This window comes from Pelophylax lessonae (assembly GCF_965119305.1).
Source record: "Pelophylax lessonae genome assembly, chromosome: 5".
NCBI lineage: Eukaryota > Metazoa > Chordata > Amphibia > Anura > Ranidae > Pelophylax > Pelophylax lessonae.
This window is the reverse complement of record NC_138772.1, coordinates 130,201,275-130,225,852: the sequence shown is the minus strand read 5'-3', so window position 1 is coordinate 130,225,852 and position 24,578 is coordinate 130,201,275. Positions and strand designations below refer to the sequence as shown.

The following is a 24,578-nucleotide window of genomic DNA, read 5'->3' as shown; positions in this document are numbered from 1 at the left end:
GTTGCACTTTGAATGACGATTGTGCCGTCATGCAACCCATAAATGTTTACCATTCTCCCTCCCCCCAAAATGGCTTTTTTTGTGGTATTTAACAGCTTTCCATCTGGCCTATAGCACAATGACAGCTGAATGGATGTCATCTGATGTCCTTAACCACTTGCCGACCGCCGTCGGCGGTCAGCCCCTCACAGGCAAACTAACGTAGGGCTACGTTGCTTGCTTGAGGGTCTAGGGAGCGAGCGCGCGCCCCGGAGGCGCGCTCCCGCGTGGTCACGGACCCCCCCCCCCCCCCGCGCGTGTGACCAGCGGACCCGATGTCCGCCGGTCACTCGGCGATCGGCGGGGGAGAGGGAGAATGTCAGGCAGCTTGTGTAAACAAGCTGCCTGTCATTCTCCTCGCTGCAAAGACACAGATCACATGGATCTACTATGTAGATCCGTTGATCAGTGTCCTTACAGCTGAAGCCACAGCCAATCACAGTAGAAAGCACGCCCCTAGGGACACACACAGCCCCTCCCTCCCAAATAAAGTTAACCCCTTCACTACCATTGTATTTTTACAGTAACAGTGCATATATATAGCACTGATTACTGTAGAAATGTCACTGGTAACCCCAAAAGTGTCAAAAATGTCAGTCAAGGGTCCGATCTGTCCCCCGCAATGTCGCAGTACCGCAAAAAAAATCGCAGATCGCCGCCATTACGCGTTTAAAAAAAAAAACAACAAAAATGACAAAAATCTTTCCCTTTGTTAGTAAACGTGATAACTTTTGCGCAAACCAATCAAAATACGCTTTTTGCGATTTTTTTTTTTTTTTTTTTTTTTTTTTTTTTTTTTTTTTACCAAACATAGGTAGCATAAAACAAATTGGCCGAAAATGTTAAAAAATTGATTTTTACACTTTTTTTGGGGGGGGGGAATTTCATATAAAAAGTGAAAAATATTATTTTTGCAAAATTGACGCTTTTTTTGTTTATAGCGCGTGATCAAAAAATCGCACAGGTGATCAAATACCACCAAAAGAAAGCTCTGTTTGTGGGGAAAAAAAGGACGCCAAATTCGTTTAGGTACAGCGTCGCATGACCGCGCAATTGTCCGTTAAAGTCACGCAGTGCCGAATCGCAAAATACCCCCTGGTCGGAATGGGGGTAAAATCTTCCGGGGCTTAAGTGGTTAAGAACTGCTACTTGTATGCGCCCTCAGGAGCGCACATCGATAAGTGGTCCGCGGTGTCCCTTGGACACCACGCATCACCGATCACGGTAAAGAGCCTATGATGTAGTCTCTTTACCATGTGCTCAACCTTCTCCTTGTCAACTGCTGATCAGTGGAAATAGGAAATCATTAGATCAACTTCTCTTAAATGCACACTGAAATAGTTTGCTGATTGGCTGCAGCTGCTGATCATTGCATTTTGACAGCACTGGGAGCGGTTATCACGTCAGGATGGGGAATTGCTTGATCCACCTCACTTGTGTGGATGGAGGAGTCTGTTAGGCTGTTGGGTTTTTTACTAAAACTACGAGCCCACCTTTACTTAACAAGTCTGTGTCCAAATCTAGTTGGGTTGTTAAAAACGTAATAAACCTTTCTCTTTCGTTCATTGATGGCCACAGCTCCTGATCATCTTTCATTTCGTGGGTTATACTACCTCCTACAAAAGTAGGACACTAGGCGAAAAAGAACTTGACTACACCTATGGGGAAATCCCAGGGGGTATACTCCCACTCTCTGCTTTAGGTACTCTAGTCAGGAGCATAGTCAGGAGTAAGGACCTAGTTCCTTGCTGGGATCTCTGGTCCTGGCAACTTTTTTCATTTTCATTTTGTTCCTGTGCGATCTACAATCAAGTGCCGAACAGGGGGTGATGGACTTGATGATCTAGATCCAGAGGGTCCCCCCAGTGTGGCCAGCGAGCTCGTGCAGGCCGGAGCTCTGTGCTAGGTTGGCCGCGACATTGCCCCACTGGACGGGGGCTGGCCTGCTAGTTAAACAGCATGTGAGGGCGCATACGAACTGGCTTTGGCCTGAGTCTCAGTGTTTCCTTTGTCAACAGCACCCACATTATGATGGCGCGGTGGTCTGTCCAGAGTGGCGCCCACCCTGTTCCTGATGTGGTAAGTAGCTGTCCCCCCCTCTACCCCTGGAGGGTTGTGGGGTGGATATGGGCCCCTCTGTGGGATGGTCGGACCCCTGGGTTCCCTCCTCTCTTTTTCGGTGGTCTTCTGCAGGCCTTTCCAACCCCCCCCCCCTTCCTGATCGCCGCATGGTGTGCAGTTGATTCGGTGTACCTGACCGGTGGGGGGGAGTCTTTGCGGGGTTCTCTCTCCCTCTCCGCTGTTGCAGCGGTAGTGCTCTGATGGGCCTTGTGATGCTGCCGGCGTGGTGGGGTGTCTACACAGCATTATTCTCCACCTAATCTCTGAGGCTGTCAGGCATTCTGGGTCCCAACAACTGACTGCACTGACGGCGGTCCTGGAGTCCTTTGTGTCCAAGGTAGATTTGGTCCTGGGCAAACGGGCTAGCAAAAAGTGTGTCCCGATTTTTTTACTGGCTTCCTCTCTCATCAGATCCAGAATCTGATTCGGCCACCGCAGATGAGTTTACCTTCGGTGTTTGCGTCCATGCACCCTACGTGCTCAGATAGTGAGGAGGATTCCTCTGCTCCTCTAGCTGTGCATGAAATGGCGCTAGTGGGTGCGTGGATTGTATCAGTGTGGGAAACCTTAAAGATGCAGGATGCGACTAATGCAGCATTGGAGTCATGGGTCACCTTTGGCACCCACAGGTCCTCCAAAGAGGCAAAGGTGTTCCCCTTCCCCGCCTTCTTTGACAATATTGTCACAAACCAGTGGGGTTGTCCAAAACGCGCCACTGTAATGCGGTCCCCTTATGAGTATTCCTTCCTTAAAAAATGTACGGTTCCTCCTGTAGTGGACTCCCCGGTTTTCAGGTTGATTAAAGCCACCGTAATCCCGGTTGGAGAGTCCCGAGTCTTCTCAGATCCGGCTGATAGGAGGCCATATGTTCACTGTGGCTTGTTTGGCACTTAGGCTGGTATTTACTATTGCCCTGGTGTCTCAAGCTATTAACGAGTGGGGAAAAAATGTCTATGCCAGGACCTGGAGGGGGAACAGCTCCACCCCGCCTTTGCGGAGCTGGTGGATCAGTTTGTCTGTGATGCTGCTCCCTTGATTTCTATACGTTCTGTCTCAGCGATTGTCTTGCTGCATATTATCTGGCTGAAATGCTGGTCTTCAGGTCAGGCTTCTAAGAAGGCCTTATCCGATTTTCCGTTTTGTGGGGGATCGCCTGTTTGGAGCTTCCTTATTTGACATTATCGAAGGCCTTACAGGGGTAAAGAGTTCTCTTCCTCGGGCTTCCAAGGGTAAGGAGCCCGTCGCAGATGGGGGGCCTTTCTTTTCAGCTCACTCAGGGTCTCAAGACAAGGGCTCTAAGCCCTTCAGAGCTTCTGCTGGGGGGGTTCTGCCAGACCTGCGGACAGGGTTTCATCTGCAGTGTCTGGGGTGGGGGGGGCGCCAAGTCTTCACTGGTTTCTGGATCTGTGGACCTTCTTGATAGTCATTTGCTCCTACAAGATCAAGTTTTGATCATATCCTCCGGACAGGTTTTTCCCTCCAACCTGCACTTGTCCCCAGATTGCTTAGAGGATCTCTTTGGGGCAGTGCAAGACTTGTTACTTCAAGGTGTGACTGTTCCAGGTTCCGACATTGGAACGTTTTCAAGGTTTTTACTCAAACCTGTTTATAGTTCCCAGGAAGGAAGTCAAGGTGCGTCCCATTCTGGACCTCAAGGCGCTAAACTGCTTTGTGCGGTTACAGAAGTTACGAATCCGAATGGAATATTTGTACGGTGGTGGCGTCCCTACATCTAGCGGATTTCCTCGCCGCCATCGACATCAAGGATGCCTACCTACACATCCCCAATATGTGTTGGCCACCAGCGCTTCCTCCGCTTTGTCGTGGGCAAGATACATTATCAGTTTGTGGCATTAACCTTTGGTCTCTCCTCCACTCCCCGGGTCTTCACAAAAGTATTGGCCCCAGTGCTAGCATTGCTGCGGTACTGGGGTATCTCGGTGATCTTCTTTTGCGAGCAGAGTCTTTGACTGCTCTGTTGGACAGCTTGGAGATTACTCTGCGAACTCTTTAGGGTGTTCAGTTAGATTCTGAAACCTGGACTATCTGGGTCTGATTCTGGACTCTGCCTCAGCCAGAATTTCTTCCTCTGGAAAAACTTCAGAAATTGCAGGAGGCAATTCAGCTTCTACTGTCTAGCAGACAGTCTCTCTTCTGTCTTGCATGCGGGTACTGGGCCTGATGGGGTCTACCTTCAAGGCAGTTCCGTTTGCACAGTTTCACATAAGATCTCTGCAAAAAGATTTTGGTGAAATGGAACAATCTCTCTAGAGTAGGGCTGAAACAACTAATCGATTGATTATAATCGTCAACTAATCGATTATGAAAATAGTTGTAAACTATTTTCGTAATCAATTAATCGTCAGCCGATTAGTTGTCCTTCATACAGAATGCATTATTTGTTTACATATCAGAAAATACAGTGCAACACACATACAGCTCAGTAAACCATCCATACATGTCAGTAGATGACAGAGAACTTGTGAATGTGTGAGGAGCAATGCCTCATGGGAAATGTAGTCCTGGGCAAGAGAAGGAACCAAGTGATTCTAAAAGGCAGAGGTTTTTTAACCTTTCTATAGGGACACTCTGTACAGTACTATACTTTGCTGCTTCCTTTAGGGACACTCTATACAGTACTATACTTTGCTGCTTCCTATAGGGGCACTTTGAAGGCAGAAGGGGCTGGAAGTGCCATGGGGGGGGGGGGCGCGGAGAAGAGGAGAATCAGTGCTGCTCTGTGAAAAATCATTACACAGAGAGGATAAGTATTACAAGATTGTTGTTAAAAAGAAAAGAATCCAACGTTTACAATCACTGTAAGGGCTCTGTGCTGGGAAGATCAGCATCTGAACCCAGAGAAGGTGGAGGTTGATAGACTGGAGGTGATATAAGGCATTACAATTACATTTAAAGTAAAAGTTTATTAGTATTGTGCATTATACTGTATTTAAAATTATTATATCCATGAAAAAAAAAGTCTCAGCTTTTAGTACTACTTTAATATATAAATGTTGTTTTCCCCCCTCCACCCTTCATATACCTTCATGTCTGACTCCCAGTTAAAATATCCGGCATATCCGACTTCTGGGCATATTTTTTTTTATATACATACACATGAAACCAAAAAAAGCATGCTGCTACTAAATGTCTTATACTGCCCATACATGTATTTGATTTTTGGACAAAAATATTTGCATCTATATTTGTTCAAAAATGATTTGTATATTTGTTGAATGGACGAGTGTTGTTTGAAAATTCCACTTGCTTTTAACAATAAATTTTAAAATGAATAAAACTTCTGAGCAAAAACCACATACACTATTTGAAGATTTGTTTGATCGAGAAGTTTTCTATTCTGCTCCTTCAAATTTTCCTGTCACTGTGGTTGACACCGGACACCAATATACACTAATGGTTAGACAATTGGATGAATGTTTTTAAAAATTTTCTAAAAAAAATTTAGTTTGTGTATTACCAGCATAAGTGACAGCAGGCACAGGGAGCTTGTATCAAACTACCTGCCTATTAATAAGGGAGTCTATCATGATTATATACAAATCCGGTCTGAAAATTTGCAAAACAGTGTTTTAGGTCTTTTAAAAATATTGATCTCGGAGTCTGATATGTACCACATTTAAACCTCTAATAATACATATATCTGTTTCAGAGTGGATTAAATATCCAACTATATAGCTGGATAGTTATATTTACCACTACATGTAGATATTCAAGAATATTAACTAAATTATACACTTTTTTTTTTTTTTAGGTTTTTATCCGATTAGTCGATTAATCGAAGCAATAATCGGCCAACTAATCGATTATGAAAATAATCGTTAGTTGCAGCCCTACTCTAGAGTCTAGATGGTCTGATCCTGTTGAGCTGAGCTGGTCCCTGGTTTGGTGGCTTCATTCTCTGGCACTTTGTCAGGGCAAATAGTTTCTTCCCCTGTACTGGACAGTCAACACTGGATCTGTTGACCTCTCGCCTCAACAGTAAAGTGCAGAGGTCTGTTGCACGGTGTTGGGATCCTCTAGCCGATGCCACAGACGCATTAGTGGTTTCTTGGTCGGTATCGTCTGATTTATGATTTTCCTCCTCTTCAAGCTTCTGATGAGACTTCTATGCAGGATCCAGGCAGAAGGCATTCTGGTCACCCTAGTGGCTCCGGACTGGCCTCGCCAGTCTTGGTATGGCTGGTCGCTGATGTTCCTTGGAGACTTCCTCCCAGGGAAGATCTGTTGCAATGGCCAATCTTCCATCCTGCTTTACAGCCGCTGGCTCAGACGGCTTGGCTGTTGAAAGCCAGGTGCTGAAGGATAGAGGATTGTCTGACTGGTTCCTACGCTGTTAGAAAATCTACTAGGAAGATTTACCATCATACTTGGAAGATGTACATTGCGTGGCGTAAATCCCTCAGGGTTCACCCTCTCTCATTTTCAGTGACTTGGATCTTGGCTTTCCTCCGAGGGGTTGAGCAGCGATTGGCCTGGAGTACCATCAAGGGCCAGGTTTCCGGTTTTGTTTTCTTTCAATATCCGTTGGCCACACACTCCTTGCAGAGTGAGGCACTTGGTTCCTCCAGTGCGGTCCCCATTGCCACCGTGGGATCTCAATTTGGTCAGTTCTCCAGAAGCCTCACTTTGAAAACATTCGGGAGGTTCCTCTGCTTACATTGTCCCAGAAGGTGGCCTTTTTGGTGGATATTACTTCTGCGCAGGGTGTCAGAGCTGGCAGCGGTGTCGTGTCGTTCGCCTTACCTGTTGGGTCACAGGGATAAGGGGATTCTTCGTCCATGTCCTTCATTCCTTCCAAAGGTTGTCTGTTTTTTTTTTTTTTTTTTTCCAGGTGAGCTCCAGTTTTATGGTTGCGCTCCATGTTACCTGGTTTGCTGTTTAGCCTTGGGAAGTATTGATTTCTTGCTGTTCCCACCTCCATTTGTTAACACTGCTTTGGGACATCCCAATGGTTAAGAAGATCAGGAGCTGTCAGTCAATGAACAAAAGGGAAAATGGTATTTTTGACTTATTGCAAAATCCATTTCTCTGATGTTCATTGACAGACCCAGCATCCACCCCTCTATGGAGTTTTTTTTTTTTTCTCTTCCGACACTGCTTGTAACAAAACTAAGTACCTATAGCAGAGAGTTGGTGTATACCCCCTGGGACTGCCCCATAGGCATAGTCCAGTTCTTTTCTGCCTTGTCTCACTACTGTAGGGGGCAGTATAACCCACGTAGTCAAGAAGATCTGGAGCTGTGTCTGTCAATGAACATCAGGGAAGTTGATTTTACGGTAAGTCAAAAATCTTTTGTTTCCTGAAGCACAATTGCACAAAGTACAATTTAAGCTGACCTTTTTTAAAGGCAAGACACTCTTGCATGTACCATTGGAAAATGTCACTAGCTTGGAAATTCAGGTTGCTCCAATATGCAGATCTCAAAGTTTGCTGAAATCCATGCCTGGCCCTTCAGGATGATGGTCAACCTTTTGTGAGATTTATGTATTTGAGCATCCCGAGTTTTTCCTGGGCTACTAAATCTAGCTGAATATGTATGAAGCTCTGCCAGCTTTTGAGTTGAGACTGATTTTAGTAAATGGTACATAGCAGCATGTGCACTTAAGAGGACAAATAGCCTCTACCTCTTATTTTAAAGCCTAATGCAAACTTAAGATTCTGAGGAGGCTAGCTTTAAAGGACTTGACTCTAGGGGGTTTTGAAAAATTGTACTTTGGTTTCAGGGACTGTGTAAAAAGGTTAGGGTAGTGTAACTTAAGTAGGCAATGTGTTTTGAGGGAGTTGTGACTTTTACAGAGACATGGTTGGTTAATTCGCCCTGGCAAAAATTACCAGACTTGTCTATACTCTACCTGCTGGCTTTTCTAAATTTCAGTGCCACAGAAGAGTATTTAGTCGCTATATGCTTAAATATATACTAAATGTTCTTTTTCCATTAAGGTTAATATTCGTGAAGAGATGGAAGAGTTTATTCCAAGAATGTTGAAGAGAAGGCAAGATAAAAGAAGGCTAATGAAAAGTTGTAAAGATCAGAAAAATTCATTTGGGGGAAAATTTGAACAGAAGATTGTTCAGATAGAAGCTGAACATGTTAAGGCTTTAATGAATTGGTTGAATTGGGGAAGAATACACGAAGTTGAGAAATGAGAAAAAAAATGAAGAATGAAGAAAAGTTTAAAGCAAGAGTGACGTAGAATTAAAAGACTCTGGAAGAATGAATGGGTCCTAGGTTAAGTAAATGTATGGTTTATGTTCCAGTGTCTGTATGATCAAATTAATGCATTTGCATGATTTTAGTTAACAAAAAATTTGGTCATCTGGTACAAAATAGGGTGCCGTTAGCGGAAAGAGTGGGTTAAAAGCAGATTTTTGGAGGGTTAATATTTTTGTAACCTAACCACTTATTTTCCAGGTTTATATAATCCGTTTGTTCGCTATACCAAGGTAGGCATTCCTTAGGACTTTCAGAGTTTTTTTTAAAGCTTTCTTTGTTCTGTTAGGCATCCCGCTCTCGAACCAAGTCACCTACTGAAAGTGCTGCCCGTGCAAAATCTGAAAGTCGGTCTCGTTCTCGCAGTGGGTCAAAAGCTTCAAAACGATCTGAGTCTCATTCCCGATCAAGGTCAAAATCTCGGTGAGTGGCTTTTTTGTTTTTGATCAATACTAATTTTGCTCCAGTTGCCAGAAGCCACACTACTATTACAGCGATGAGCTGACCAATAAGTTATCGAAGTCAGCAGATGTGAAAAAAAAGCATGGTTCCGATTATAACTGAGCTTGTTTTACCATTTACTGGCAAATATGTATTCTTTACTGACCAACAAAGCAAACTTTTTTTTTTTTTTTTTTTTTTTTCCATAATGGTGCTGAACTGTTTCTTTGCAGTTCCTGAAAGTTCAAGTTTCTACATTAAACTCCTATGGAGCTTTCTATTAATGCCAGGCTATACAGTGGACTTTGTCTGCTGATGTTCAGGGTAGATTTAAACATTCATTCCTTCTTCTTTTTTTTTCTTAAGCTTGATCCACGTGCGGATCGCTTATGAGAACTCTTCACTGCCTGTTTTATTTAATACCATTTTTGTCGACAGTCGCACCACAACTGCATACACTGAACATGGTTGCGGGCATTTATGGCACATCCCTATTTACTTAAATCCGTAGCAGTTAGCAGGCAGCAAGCCTACCAATCGCTACATGTTTGGTAAACTTTGCCATGGGCACTAAGCATCTCCACTGCCTATTGCAGCTTAAGGGGGGAGGGGGCAGACATTTTGCTGCACCCACCCCCCCCCCCCCCCCCCCCAATCACATGTCTAAACTTGGCCTAAGATGTGCTTATATATTGAAATGCTGGAACTTTAATGGGCAGTAGAGATTCTGCCATTTTGAGTAATGTGTGAGCTTGGCTTGAAGGGTCAGAGGTTTAGTTTCTGCAATTTTTTAAGCCCTATTTACGACCTGAACTGAAGAACCAATGGGATCTACACACCTTGACAGAGGGAGCTTGGATTCCAACATTTTTGCCCTAAGAAGTTAGTTTTGCTATCTGATCTTATAAAATCTTATGGAGATATTTAAGGATTTGAAATAAACAAATCAGTTTGCTGTGAGTTAAAAGTTTATGCTTGTTGGGTATTAGGACAGGCAAGAATAAACACCCATTTACAGGTGGTGTTTTTTTTTTTTATTTTTTACTGGAGAATTAACAGTCTTAAAGCATTGACCATGCAGCTAGTGTGTTCAAGGAAGGTGGCCCCGTTGACCAGTTCAAAAGTTGCATGACAACATTGTTCTGCTATTTTGCAAGTTTTTTGCAGCACTGGGGGAACACTGTAGGACACGCAGCTGCATCACGCTCTGCATGTTATAGTTAAAAGCACAATATAGATTAAACAGGTTTTAAAGGCAGAAGGTTTTTTTTTTATCTTAATGCATTCTATGCGCTAAAAAAAGCCTTCTGTGTGCAGCAGTTCCCCCCCAGCTGCTTGTTGTGGAGGCACTCAACATGAGGGAGGGGCCAGTAGCTCCAGCAAGTGAACCAAGAAGAGGAGGACCCAGGCTGCTCTGTGCAAAACCAACTGCACAGAGCAGGTAAGTATAACATGTATGTTATTTTAATAGAGAAAAAAAAAACTTTACAATCACTTTAAGGTAGGTTGGAAGATGAGGGAGTTGATAAGTCAGTCCCTAGGTTTTGTCTGCAAGTTGATACCAGAGTACCTAAATCAGATCTCCACCCCGCTCCCGTTTGTAAAATGGGGCTTATGGGGAGGGGAAGCATGTACCGGATCGACTATCGCCTAGTGCCCTAGGTGATCGGAAGCACAAGTTTTACTGCTACAGGATGGCAGCTGTGCGCCGGATCGTGTGTGTGATTTGGCATTTCTGCTTGCATGGGGCGTGCCACTTCTATGTGAATATTTGCAGCAGAAGATTTGCAGGTACCAGGCACTCAATATCCTCCAGCATCCGCTGATCGTCGGTAAAGAACACAGAACAGCAGTCTATGTAAGCAAGCACCAACAGCGTTGACAGTGCAACTGTCAAAGTAACGCAGTGCATATTAGTAAATCTTCCAGGGGTCAAATGGAAGCTAGAGCTCCTCTTTAAGTCAAATCTGGGAAAAATGTCTGCAGTGACTTGCATGTTTCTTTATTTTCAGATCGAGGTCCAGAAGACGATCACACAAAAGATATTCACGCTCTAGGTCTCGCTCCCGTTCACACAGAAGGCGCTCAAAGAGCAGATCCTACACTCCAGAATATAGGAGGCGGAGAAGCCGCAGTCACTCTCCTATGTCTAATAGGAGGCGGCATAATGGTAGTCGGGTATGGTTCTGTTTATTCTCAACTGCCTTCTATTGTAAATTTTTTGTTTTGGTTTTTCATAGTAATTTTTTATTTGCTTTTCTTAGGCAAACCCAGATCCTAACATGTGTGTTGGAGTCTTTGGCTTGAGCTTGTACACAACTGAGAGAGATCTAAGAGAGGTGTTTTCACGTTATGGTCCCCTTGGTGGTGTCAATGTAGTGTATGATCAACGAACTGGACGATCAAGAGGATTTGCGTTTGTTTATTTTGAGAGAATTGAAGATTCCAGAGCAGTAAGTTTTTTTTTTTACTCCTATAGCGCAAATGCTACATCCATAGACTTGTCCACATTTCAAAATGGCTTGAACAAGTCTTTTTACAGCAAAATGTAATCTTCTGACTTGACTAGAAATGTTACTTATATGCTTGTTTGCGGTTCCAGACCTTGGTATCTGTTTCTTTGGAAATGTGGTGTCATGACCTTTTTAGGTTGGCATATGTAAAATTCCAAATGCAGCAGTAAACCTTTCTGGAATGTGATAGATTTGTAGATGGCTTTTCATGTAATCAGGTGTGTCTTTTTTTTTTTTTTCTTTTTTCTGTTTTTTGCTCTCTCATGAGCACAATTTTTATACTATGTAGCTGAACTTTCCTCTTTAGGTTTCTAGATTTTTTGCCTGTTTTTAGCTGACATATCACCTTTTGATTCAATAATCTGCAGTAAACCGAAACTTAATGGGTCGGTGTATAGCTGTACCATTACTTAAAGCAGAACTTTACCCATAACTTGATAAAAAAATGTTCTTTAGCAAGGAACATGCGTTCCACATTTAATTATGCTACCAAAATGTGTGTCCTGTGAATTGCCTACAGCATTATTCCCATTTCTCTTTTGTTCATTGACGGATACAGCTCCAGAATCTTCTTGACCATTGGGTTATGCAGCCCCCCACGGTAGTAGGACACTAGGCAGGAAAAAGCTTTACTGTGCCTATGGGGCAGTCCCAGCGGATATACTCCCACTTCCTGCTATAGGTATTCAGTTTTTTTTTTTTTTTTTCTGCCTAGTCAGGAGTAAGGACCAAGCTTCTTGCTGGGATCTCTGGTCCTTGCATTTTTTTTAAATAGAATTTTTTTCCTCTTATTTTCTGTTCCTGTGAAAACTACAATTAACTGCTGGGCGATGGACTGGTTATTCTAGATCCTTAACGTCTTCCCAGTCCTGCCAGCGAGCACGTGCAGATCTCAGCTCTGCGCTAGGTCGCCTGCGACTTAGTCCCACTGGACAGGGACTGGCCTGTGAGCTAAACGTCTTGCAAGGGCGCATACGACCTGGTCGCGGCCTGAGTTGCAGCATTCCTCCTGGCCGACAGCACCCCCGTTTCGGTGGAGAGGGGATCTGTCCAAAGCAGTGCCTACCCAGTTCCACGGAAGGTTAAGTAGTTGTTGGCCCTCTGTGAGTGCCCTGTAGCCACCCGCCTCCCCTTGGATGGGATCTGTGCAGCTGGGCCTCCACCTAAATTTAGGCTGCAGCAAGCTTGGGCGCATTCCCTGCGGGGTGGGGGGTTGTCACCTTTGTTTGATGACAGCATGCTGCCATTTTGCGTAGGGTACCCCCCTTTAGCGCTGCGGACCCTCTGGCTACCTTGCCTGCTCATTGGAGTCATGGCGAACGGGCCCCTTCAAAGGGGCCATTTATTTTCAGGCGGGCACCCCCTTTTTTTTTTTTTGTGTGGGGTCCAGTAGGTAGTCCAGTCGTGGTCTCTGGGTTGCCGTCACCTTGCGGAATCGCAGTCGGCAACCTTCACCTACCTGTTTTGTGTCTACGTAACAATCCTGATACGTTTCAGGGTGAGCTTAGTATGTAGCGACCCTAAAACGCAACAGCGCTGGTGGATGCACTGATTGTATTGGTGTGGGCAACTTTAAAAATTGGAGCATGCTGCTGCGTTGGAGGTGCCGGTCCCCTTTGGTACCCGCAGCTCCCCAAACCAATTGTTGGTGCCTAAGCGGTTTCGCTAGATGGTATTTGTATCCCTTTTTCAAGATTCCTTGGTTCAAAAAGTGGCCACTCCCACCTGTGGCAGGTTTTCAGGCTGAATAACTCCACTTTAATTCCGGTGGAGGAGTCTACGGCGTTTAAAGACCCCTTTGACGGGAGAGCTGAGACTTTGGTCCGCCACATGTTTCCTGTGGCCTGTTCGGTCCTTAGGCCAGTGTTCACCATAGCATTGATGACCCAGACTTTAACGGAGTGGGAAAAGCTTTTTCACCAGAATCTGGAGGGGGAACAATTTTCCCATGCCCTTGCGAGCTGGCGGACCAGTTGGTCCAGGGCTTGCACTTTGTCTGTGGTGCCTTTCTGGATGCGGCTCCCTTGGTTTCTAGGCTGTCCACGACAGCAGTGGTTCTTCGTCTCATTGATATGGCCGAAATGCTGGTCTGCTGACCAGTCTTTCATGACTGCATTATCTGTTCTCCCCTTTTTGTCCCAATGGTCAAGAAGATTCTGAGCTGTCCCATCAATGAACAAATGAGAACATTGTATTTTTGTCTTGCAGTAAAATCCTTTTCTCTGCTGTTCATTGACGGACACAGCACCCGCCCCCTCTAAAGAGTTGGGTTATTTTTCTTCTGACACTGCTTGCAACTAAACTGAATGCTTATAGCGGGAAGTGGGCGTATACCCCTTGGGACTGCCCCATAGGTGTGATAATGCTTTTTCCTGCCTAGTGTCCTACTCCTGTAGGGGGCAGCATAACCCAGTGGTCAAGAAGATTCTGGAGCTGTCCGTCAACATCCGAGAAAAGGATTTTGCAATAAGACCAAAATCCAATTTCTCTTATGTCCTCTTGACAGTCGCCGCCCCTCATATAGTCTTCACTTATGGGTATTGACCTTTATCCACAGGAGCAATCTAGGCATAAGACTTGTTAAAAACGCAAAAAATTTGCATAGACACACCTGTAGGGGGCTGTCCCACTGGTCCAATACCCCCCTGCTATCAGCATTCCCAATTCAGTTTGTCTTTTGCCTAGTTAGGTGTAAGATAGGCTTCCCTGTGCTGGGGCTAAAGTCTCAGCCTTTTCTTCTGTTTTTCTTACATTTATTTTATGCTAAGTGTGTTTTTCTTTGCACTATTAGCTTTTTATTTGTTCATGCGCTTAGTTAGTCAGAACTTCGGAAGACTACAGCGTTTACGGAGCTGGGAATTCGACTGGTTGTACTAGAGCCTTACGGAATCCCAGCCCGCCATCGAGCATTTAGCAGGCTATGGGTACGTCCTGGCCTTGCAAACGACCTGTCCCTGTCCTCGGGGACAAAAGGCCGCAAAGTGGCCACTTCGCTAGGATGTCAAAACTGCGTTTTGCCGCGTGTTGCTAGAGTCCTGTTTTGGCTGACGGCACCCCCACCACCAGGGGTGGGAGGCTTCCTGTCGCAGAGAGGCACCCACGCCATTGTGGATCGGTAAGTAACATACCACCTCTGTTTTGTGACATTGCATGTCCGGGGATGTATGTGGGGCCTCTGTCAAGGGGACGGCAGTCTGCTGGAGTCTGTGTTATCCCCTTCATGTCTGTGTCTGGGCCCGCGTTTCCTCCCGGTCCCTGCGGGGGCGCTATTGCGGCCGGGCTGCGCTGTGTGGGGTTGTGGGGGTCCCTGAACCCTTCGGCACTGTTTGGTGTGATTTTGGGGGTGCAGGCATGCGTATGGGGGCCGCTGCGGTGTAAAATCGCAGGGCCGCCATTTTGGGTGTGGGCAGGCTGTTCTGGCTTCAGTAAGGGCATTCAGCAGCCATTTTCCCTGTAGTGTATCGTGCCCTTTCGGGCGCCATCTTTAGTGTGGCAAGGTTTTGTGCATGTGTTCGGCCATTTTCCCGGAGCCTCCCCATTACTTTCTATTGGCAACCATTTTTCCTTGGCCCGAGTCCTATTTAGCCTCTAGCGGTGTGACATCACTTTCTTTCTTCATGCAGCCAGATCGGTCAGCAAGCGTGGTAACTGTATAGCTACACTTCTGGGGGACTTTTTCTGCTGTTTTTCAGGGGATATTCCTTTGCTATCAGTTCTATTCCTCCTTGTGGGGTACCTCCAGGCTAGTCGTCATTGCGGTGGGATTCGCCGCTATTGCGGTTTTTAAAGGGCCAGCGCCATAAAGTTTTTATGGAGTCCCACAAGGACAGCAAATCAACCCCCCCCCAGCTCTGGTGGAAGATTCAGGTACGCCTGAATCATCCGCGATTACTGCTGCACTTGCGACTTTAGCGTCCAAAGTGGATCTGTTGATGTCTGAACGGGCTTCTAGAAAAAGGCCTAGGCTTTCTCACTCTTCTGATTCAGAGTCTGATATGGTTGCCATGGACAGCGTACCCCCTGAAGGGTCTCAGTCCTCTGATGTCTGAACGGGCTTCTAGAAAAAGGCCTAGGCTTTCTCACTCTTCTGATTCAGAGTCTGATATGGTTGCCATGGACAGCGTACCCCCTGAAGGGTCTCAGTCCTCTGTCGGACAGGGAGGCGGAGGGTGAGGAGGGGGATGATCTGCGCTTATTAGTTCGGGTAAGGATACAATACATTTAGAGGATGAGCCCCACCTGCCGGGTAAGCGGTCTTTTGGGACACCCAGAAAGCGGCACAAGTGTTTCCTTGTCCTGAGGAGTTTGTGCAATTTGAAGTGCAATTTTGTGGTGCCAAAGCGGTTTCAGTACCGTTGCCCTTTTGCGTCTCCAACGGATTTGCGATGGACCGTGGTCCCTAAGGTGGATGGCCTGCTTGCCACAAGATGGCTGACACAATGTTTCATGACAGCTCTAGGCTGGCCAACACTGCGATTTTAGCAAAGTGGGAAAGGCTAGTGGTGCAAGGAGCGAGATGGCAGACACAAGGTTGGGAGAAACATGAAATGGCAACCAATTCGTGTGCAGGGAGTGTGCATCTGAGCCCCTAGAGGGGAGATTAATCCGTTCACTGCTGATGCATTTGTTCAGAATTTCTGGAATTGTAAAGTGTAGGTTTTCCCTGAAAATTTTGTACAATAGTACAGAGTACATTTTTAGCTACTTCTTGGTTTCTCCCAGGCAATGGAGCATGCGAATGGTATGGAACTGGATGGCCGAAGGATTCGTGTGGACTATTCGATAACAAAGCGAGCGCACACTCCCACCCCAGGCATTTACATGGGACGACCCACACAGTGAGTATACTTTAGACCCCTGACCCTCTATCTGGACAGTGCTTATTAACCCTGTGTCAATCACATGCACCCCCCCTCCCAAGGAAAAAAAACTCTCTAGCAATACACACTAAGCTGAGCATGTGCAGCATGCCCCCAAGGCTCTAATGTCAGAAGATGGATTGGAGACTGTGGAAGGGGAGGATTAGAGAAGACTGTCAAACATTAACACAATGCATGTGATTAACCCCTTAGGTTCCACAGTGAATATAACTGTAGCACCCTCCTAGTCCTGTGCTAGGTAGAGTATTTTTGGCTCTGTCTGCTTACCAGGAGAGCAGCAGGTAAAACGTGTATTCTGCTTATCAGGGAGCAGGATTGATGGTTCAGTCTTCTCAGTGTAGTGTGCCCAGTGTGTTTCACCTGGTCTCACACGTACTTGCGCTTTTTTTAAAACTATTAGTTTTCACAATAGGCATTGCATTGACTATCCAGCTTTTACCTAATTTATGGGGTTAGATTAAGGCCTCATGCACACTGGACATTTTTGCAAACACTCCCAGACTCCTGTCTTCCTAGCAGCAGCGTTTTGGCAGGAAACGCTTGTAAACTCTTGTAAAGTGCTTGGGCATTTATTTCATTGGCCCCCAATAATTTGGCCATTGAAATTTATGCTCAAGTGCCAAACACGCTTAGCGCTTGGGTACATTTACAGTGTTTTTTTTTTTTTTTTTTTTTTTCTCTGCCTAAACACTGATTCTCCACTCTGCGCACAGGCTGTGGGGTGTTTTCTGCTACTAAAGGCCCTTGCCTTTAAATTCCTCTAAAACCAGCATTGACAGGCTAACATGCAGGGGTGTTTAGAGGCAAAAAAGCAATAATCCTCTTATGAACAGCCTAAAAAGTGTGCATATGAAGCCTTTGATTTAAACCATATTAGTAGCTTCTATTTTACTGTAGAAACTCTAATGGTGTTGTAGTGTTCAAATGCTGAATAAAGGGGTTGAGTAGAGCAGTTCTCAGATTGTATGTGGTGTTGAAATGATGGCATCTGCATAAAACTACATTTTATAGTGATTATATTGGACATGCCAGCTTTCCTTTGTCTGAGGTATGGTTGACCCCATATAACTTTGTTTATATATATGTGTGTGTGTGTGTGTGTGTGTGTGTGTGTGTATATATAATTTTTTTTTTTTTTTCTCTTACATCCTCCGACAGTTGCCGCCACCTCTAAGTCATCACTATTGGGTATTGACTTCCGCTCCGCAGGAGTAGCTAGGCATAAGACTTAGTCAAAAGAACAAAGCATTTAGCATAGACACACCCATGGGGGCTGTCCCACTGGTCAATACCCCCCTGCAGTGATCCCTCCCAACTCAGTTTGTCTCTGCCTAGCGTCAGGAGTAGTCAGTCTTCCCTGTGCTGGGGCTTTCAGTCTCAGCCTTCTAATCTTTTTTCTTGATTTTTTTTTTTTTAAAAATGTCAGTTTTTTTCTTTGCTTTACTAGCTGTTTATTTTGTCAGCTTAGTTTACTCAGATCTTCGTATGAAGATGGATTCTGCGGAGCTGGGAATCGGACTGGCCGCCCTGGCTCTCCAGGGCAGAGGGTCAGAGGGATCCCCAGCCCGCCATTGAGCGTTCGGCCATGTGTTCGTCCTGGCATTATGAACGACCCATCCCTGCTCGCAGAAGGGATGCAGCCTGTGAGGTGGCTACCTCACTGGACACATCTGCGGTGCTGCAGTGTCCTTTTCTTGGCTAACGGCATTCCCTGTCAGATGAGGACAGCGGCTTTCCGTTCATAGAGGCACCCCACGCCATCTGGTACAGGTAAGTACTTCTGTGTGGGGCCTCTGTCTGGGGTGGCAGTCCTGTGTTGCTGTGTGTTCCCCATGTCTGTGCCTGTGTGGGGCTCCCTGATGCGGTCCCTGTGGGGGTCACTTGTACATGTGGTGCTGTGTGTTTTTGGGGGCCCCTTCCCCTGTGTCACTTCGGTGTTTTTAGGGGTGCAGACTGCGTGTGCGGCGGCCGCAGCGGGTAAAAACCGCGCGGTCCGCCATTTTTAGTATGGGCAAGCATGTCTGGCTTCACTATGGGCTAATCTGCATGCTGTTTTGGCGCCATCTTATGTGTGGCACAACGATCGTTCTGAGCACCTGTTTGGCGGCCATCTTGCCGAAGCCTCCCATTCAGTTCTATGGGCAGCCATTTTCCCTGGGTCTTGCAGCTTATAGTTCAGCCTCTGATGACCTCACTTCCTTTTCCTCTGAAGCAGCGATCGATGTGGTAACACTCTGGGGGCTCTGCAGACTGCCTCTTCCATAACTCTGTTTTGTCCTTCCTGGCTCAGTTTCTTCTCCTTTTTGGGGGTCTTTAGTCACTGTACATATAGCGGTGGGCTGCGCACTCCGCAGCTTTTTTTTTTTTTTTTTTTTTTTTTTTTTTTTTTTTTGGGAAGGGCCAGTATCTTTTATTGCACTGTTGTTTTCTAACTTGGGCAATGGAATCTCAGGACAGCAAATTCCCTCCAGCCCTGGTGGGGGACCCCAGTCTTGCTGTGGCCCCTGTTATACCTGATTTGGCCGCCGTAGTTGCGTCTTTAGTGTCCAAAATGGAGGTGCTGAACGTGCTGCTAGGAAAAGGCCCAGATTATCTATCTCCTGATTCAGATGGTGATGTAGCTGCTGCAGCGGGCGTGCCCTTTTCAGGGTCTCGCTCATCCCTGGACCCACTGGGGTCTGAGGGGGTTGATGATTCTCCCCCGGGGTCGCCTAAAGAACGCGCGACCATGGATGAGTTGATTTCTTCTGTGAAAGAAACACTACACTTGGAGGATGAGCCCAGTCCTCCGGGCATTGTGTCCTCTTTTGGTACACACAGGACCCGCAAGTTGGCGCAGGTTTTTCCCTGCCCCGCTGAGTTTCATTACACTGTGAATGAACTGTGGCGCACTTTAAAACGTCCATTTACGGTACCTAGTCAGTTTAAATTGCTTTATCCATTTGCGCTGGCTACGGAATCGCGATGGTGTGTGCCTCCACAGGTGGATCACACTGTGGCCGTGTTAAACAAGGCTACCTTGATTCCTACTGAGGAGACCCCGGTTTTTCGGGATCCCACAGACAGAAGGTTGGAGTCTCTAGCCCGCCATTCCTACACGGTGGCGGGTTCCTTGCTCAAACCTGTGTTCGCGTCCGTTCTGGTGGCTCAGGCGGTGGCTGATTGGACTAAGGTGCTTAGACCCAACCTCGCATCTGATTCTGCCACGCTGGCTATGGTGGACCAAATTCACCAAGGAGTCATGTATTTGTGCGATGCGGCCTTGAATGAGGCCCCTTTGGTAGCACGCCTATCTAGTGTTGCGGTGCTTAACCGTCGACTGATCTGGCTGAAGAGCTGGTCGGCTGACCAGACATCACGGGAAACGGTTGCTGATTTTCCCTATGCTGGTTCTCGCCTTTTTGGCGAGGCGTTGGATACCTTGGTAAAAGGCGTCACGGGGGGGGCAAGAGCACCATGCTGCCCCAGAACCCGAAGAACAAGTCCTTTCGTGGCAAGCGGGGTTCCGCCTCTCGACCCAATCAAGGGTCCTTTCGTGCCTTTAGGAATCAAAGCAAGGGCAAGCCCTTCAAGGGCCAAGGTAACCAGAAGAAGCCCTGGGCGGGCAAGCAGAAGTCCGGCAATGCTGGTGTGGCGGGTCAATCCGCCTCCACCTGAAGGGGCGCCCTCACCCATTTCAGGGGTGGGGAGACGTTTGCGCGGTTTCCTCCAACCTTGGCTGCTCCGAATTCCGGACAGGTGGGTTCAGGAAATCATTCGATCAGGGTACAAGATCGAATTCATTTCCCGGCCGGCGGACAGATTCTTTCCCTCAAATCTTGATTTGACCCCTGGGCGCCTGCAGGACCTGCGTCAAGCAGTGCAGGACCTCCTTGCCCAGGGTGTGATTGTCCCGGTGCCTCATCGGGACAGGTTTCGGGCGTTTTTATTCCAATCTGTTCACTGTGCCCAGAAAGGAGGGCAAGGTGCGTCCTATTCTGGACCTGAAAGCGCTGAACCGCTTTCCGTATGGAATCCCTCCGCTCTGTGGTGGCCTCCCTGAGTCCAGTGGAATTCCTGGCCTCTATAGACCTGAAGGATGTGTACCTACACCTCCCCATTTTCGAGGGTCACCAGAGGTACCTTAGGTTTGCAATAGCGGAGGACCACTATCAGTTTGTGGCGTTACCTTTCGGTCTCGCTTCGGCTCCAAGGATCTTTACCAAAGTGTTGGCGCCTGCTAAGGGCTCAGGGCATTGCGGTCTTGGGATATCTGGACGATCTCCTCTTAAGATCGTGTGTCAGCCAGGACCTACTGCGCGATCTGTCCACCACGGTACAGACGCTCCAGGAGTTCGGATGGACCATCAACGTACAGAAGTTGACCTTGTCTCCTTCGGTTCGTCTTCCCTATCTCGGAATGGTTCTGGACTCTGCTCAATCAAGCAAAGGTGTTCTTGCCGGAGGACAAGCTCCGGACCTTACAGGACGAGATCAGGTCCCTCAGGGACAAGCCATCCTCGTCACTCAGGACCTGCATGCGGTCCCTAGGGTTGATGGTATCGGCCTTTGCTCGGTTTTGCACACAGTTTCTTCAAGCGGAGATCCTGGCCAGGTGGGACAGACTACCTCAGTCCTTTGGATCTGAGTGTCTCATTGAGTCGCCGGACCAGAATGGATCTTCTGTGGTGGCTTCAGTCCCCGGCTGTGTCAGAAGGAAAATCCTTCCGTCCGTTGCTGTGGACGGTGATTACCAGGGATGCCAGCCTGTCGGGCTGGGGTGGAGTCCTGGGCAACCTGTCTGCCCAGGGCACTTGGTCGGGGGAGGAATCCTCCCTTCAGATCAACATATTGAAATTGAGAGCGATCAAGCTCTGTCTCTTCCAGTGGTCTGATCGACTTCGGGGCCGTCCTGTTCGGGTACAGACGGACAATGCTACCGCGGTGGCTTACATCAACCACCAAGGGGGCACCAGGAGCGGGCCGGGAGGTGACCGACATTCTGTCTTGGGCCGAGACTCATGTCCCGACACTCTCAGCAGTTCACATTCCGGGTGTGGAGAATTGGCAGGCCGACTATCTGAGCCGCCAGACCCTGGACCAGGGGGAATGGTCCCTGCACCCGGAGGTCTTCCAAATGCTGTGTGCGAAGTGGGGATCCCCGGACGTGGATCTGTTCGCATCTCGGCTAAACCACAAGGTGGAAAGATTCGTGGCAGGAACGCGTGATCCGTGGGCTGACGCCTCAGATGCGTTGGTGGCCCCGTGGCATCAGCATCGTCTGATGTATGCCTTTTTCTCCGATTCAGTTATCCAGGTTCCTTTGCAGGTTAGCCTCGGAACCGCACTTGGTGATTCTGGTGGCGCCGGACTGGCCACGGCGGTCCTGGTACGCCGACATTGTTCACCTGGCAGTGGTGCCTCCGTGGCGGCTGCCAATGCGGGAAGATCTACTGTCTCAGGGACCAATCTTCCATCCTGCTTTAGTCACTGGCTTTAACTGCCTGGCTGTTGAGACCCAGGTCCTGAGACGGGTCTCTCCCCAGAGGTCATTCCTACTCTAATCAAGGCTAGGAAAATCTCATCTGGTAAAATCTATTACCGTACCTGGAAAGCCTATTTCGCCTGGTGTGAGTCCAGGGGGTTCTCCCCTCGCTCGTACTCGGTGTTGAGTGTTGGCTTTTCTCCAGACTGGTGTGGACCAGCGCCTGGCGCTGGCCACGATAAAGGGCCAGGTTTCTGCTCTGGCTATTCTTTTCCAACGCCCTGTGGCGTCTCATTCCTTGATTCGCACCTTTATAAAAGGTGTGCAACATTTGGCTCCTCCCCGGAGGGAGCCTTTACCACCATGGGACTTGAACTTGGTTCTGTCCGTATTACAGCGTTCTCCCTTTGAAAACATCCGGGAGATATTGTTACCTCTGCTGTCTAAAAAGGTTGCCTTTCTAGTGGCGATCACTTCGGCTCGCAGGGTGTCAGAATTGGCGGCGTTGTCTTGCCGCTCTCCTTATTTGGTGGTTCACAAGGATAAGGTGGTCTTGCGACCTCATTCGTCTTTTCTCCCTAAGGTGGTCTCGGATTTTCACCTTAATGAGGACATTGTTTTGCCTTCGCTCTGTGCGAAGCCTAAGCATCCTAAGGAGGTTGCCTTGCATTCCTTGGATGTTGTCAGGGCGATTAGGGTATACCTGTCGTCCACTGAATCCTTTCGGAAATCGGATTCCCTCTTTGTCCTTCCTGAGGGACCTCGGAAGGGCATGGCCACGTCTGCGGCGACCATTGCCAAATGGATCAGACAGACCATTGAACAGGCCTATGCTTTGAAGGAACGGGTTCCACCCTTCCCTGTTAAGGCGCACTCTACCAGATCATGGAGTACGTCCTGGGCCTACCGGCATCAGGTCTCGGTGGCCCAGCTGTGCAAGGCTGCGACTTGGTCGTCGTTGCACCCCTTTTCCAAATTCTAAAAGGTGGATGTTCTGGCATCAGCTGATGCCTCCTTTTGGCCGCAAAGTTCTCAGTGCGGCAGTGCCATAGGGGACCCTTGTTGTTTTGTGGGTCCCTGGCTGTTGGGGTGTTTATCCCCTGGATATGTTTTCCTGGGTTTGTTGCTCCTGTTGAGCCTTTTTCTATTGCCCAGCAGGTTCTCTTACTGTGCGTGTAAGGTTCCTTTCTCTGATGTGGGTACTGCGTCGCCTTTTCTGCGGTTGCGTCTCCCACCCCTCATGTCTACACTGCTTTGGGACATCCCAATAGTGATGACTTGGAGGTGGCGGCGACTGTCGGAGGATGTAAGAGAAATGGGAATTTTTGTAAAATCTTAGCGTAAAATTCCTTTCTGAGTCCTCCGACAGTTGCCGCCCCTCTTTTGGGGTTTTTTCTTGTACGCCTACTGCTATTCTACCAAACTGAGTTGGGAGGGATCACTGCAGGGGGGTATTGACCAGTGGGACAGCCCCCATGGGTGTGTCTATGCTAAATGCTTTGTTCTTTTGACTAAGTTTTATGTCTAGCTACTCCAGTGGAGCGGAAGTCAATACCCAATAGTGATGACTTAGAGGTGGCGGCGACTGTTGGAGGACTCCGAGAAAGGAATTTTACAGGTAAGATTTGACAAATTGTTTTTTTTTTTTTTTTTTTTTAATATATAGCAGTAGCAGTGGACGTCGTCGAGATTATTATGACAGAGGATATGATCGGGGCTATGACAGATATGAGGAATACGACTACAGATACAGGTACAATTGAATTTTATTCGGCTTTCAATTATAGTATACTTAAGACCACTTTTTTTTTTTTTTTTTTTTCATAAGTTCTAGATAGTGTGTAGAGATGGTTTAGAGCAAGTCCGGTTTTAAAAACGGTTTGTGCTCCTGGTAAGGAGATTAACCCATTGTCCTGTTTACTAAACTTATGGGTTGTCACTAGAATGATCATATAATGGAAATCTTCAAATGCTGACACGATTTCTGGTTTCTTTGACAACCTAAAATTGCTCCTTCTGGCCTAGATTGAATAGGGGAGGGTATTCCTAGGATCCTCCATATCTCCATACTGGCCCAGGTGGATGTGGTATGCCTACCTGATCTGCAAGAGCTCAGAGCGTCTGAAACTAGTCAGATCTCCTGGCTCTTCTGTTCGAAGGACTAATTTATCATGTTTCACAATTTTTGCTGGCCCTTAACAGTATAACTGCTGTAGCCCAGGTTTTAAGACCGTTGTCTGAGGTTAATGCAATGATGCTGAAGACTGCTTTTCGCAGAGCTCCTATTTGGATGTTGAATGTATACATGGGATGTCTCTCAGGACCTGGACTCTAGGAGGTTCTCCTTGCATTTAGCAGCTGGGTCTGTTTGTCTTTAACTTCTGACTGGGGCCAGATTTATGTTCTTTTTTTAGTCTTAGAGACTCTTAGCCTCATTCGTTGGCTGACATCTTTTGTGCTAGGCATCTCCCATTTATTCCCAACTTGCTATTCCCCTAGGTCTTAGAGGTTTCTGAGGCACAGAGAGAATCTCCAACAAATCCCACAGTCTTGGCCCATTTGACATTCCCCTCTTTGTGACCAATAAGGGTGGTGGTTATTGTAGTGGTTTCCTCTAAAAGCAGGTAGTGGCAACTTTATCTTGCAAGATCCCTGTTTTTTTCATCGGGCAGAGTGGCGAGTCACACAACTGACTTTGTGCTATGGTAGTGTCTTCCTTTCACGTCAACCAGGACATTGTTCTTCTGTTCCTCTGCCTGGCTGCAGTTCATAGTCTGGATGGGTTTCAGGCTGTGAGATGCTCCTAGCCACTGCTCTTCTATTGTGGACTCAGGCAGGCCAAATCTTGTAACCCGTTTCCTATCACAGTGCATTCTACTTTATCTTT

At 47.1% G+C, this 24,578-nt stretch overlaps 1 protein-coding gene across 1 annotated transcript in view; it reads left to right on the top strand.

Moving 5' to 3' along the window:
- The window catches only part of TRA2A (transformer 2 alpha homolog), a 51,207-nt gene that overhangs the window by 12,381 nt on the left and 14,248 nt on the right, over positions 1-24,578 (top strand). The window contains exons 2-6 of the mRNA XM_082258746.1: positions 8,683-8,816; positions 10,847-11,012; positions 11,099-11,287; positions 16,070-16,185; positions 23,358-23,444. Coding sequence (XP_082114872.1) covers positions 8,683-8,816; positions 10,847-11,012; positions 11,099-11,287; positions 16,070-16,185; positions 23,358-23,444 — 692 coding nt within the window. The remainder of the gene's footprint in view (positions 1-8,682; positions 8,817-10,846; positions 11,013-11,098; positions 11,288-16,069; positions 16,186-23,357; positions 23,445-24,578) is intronic.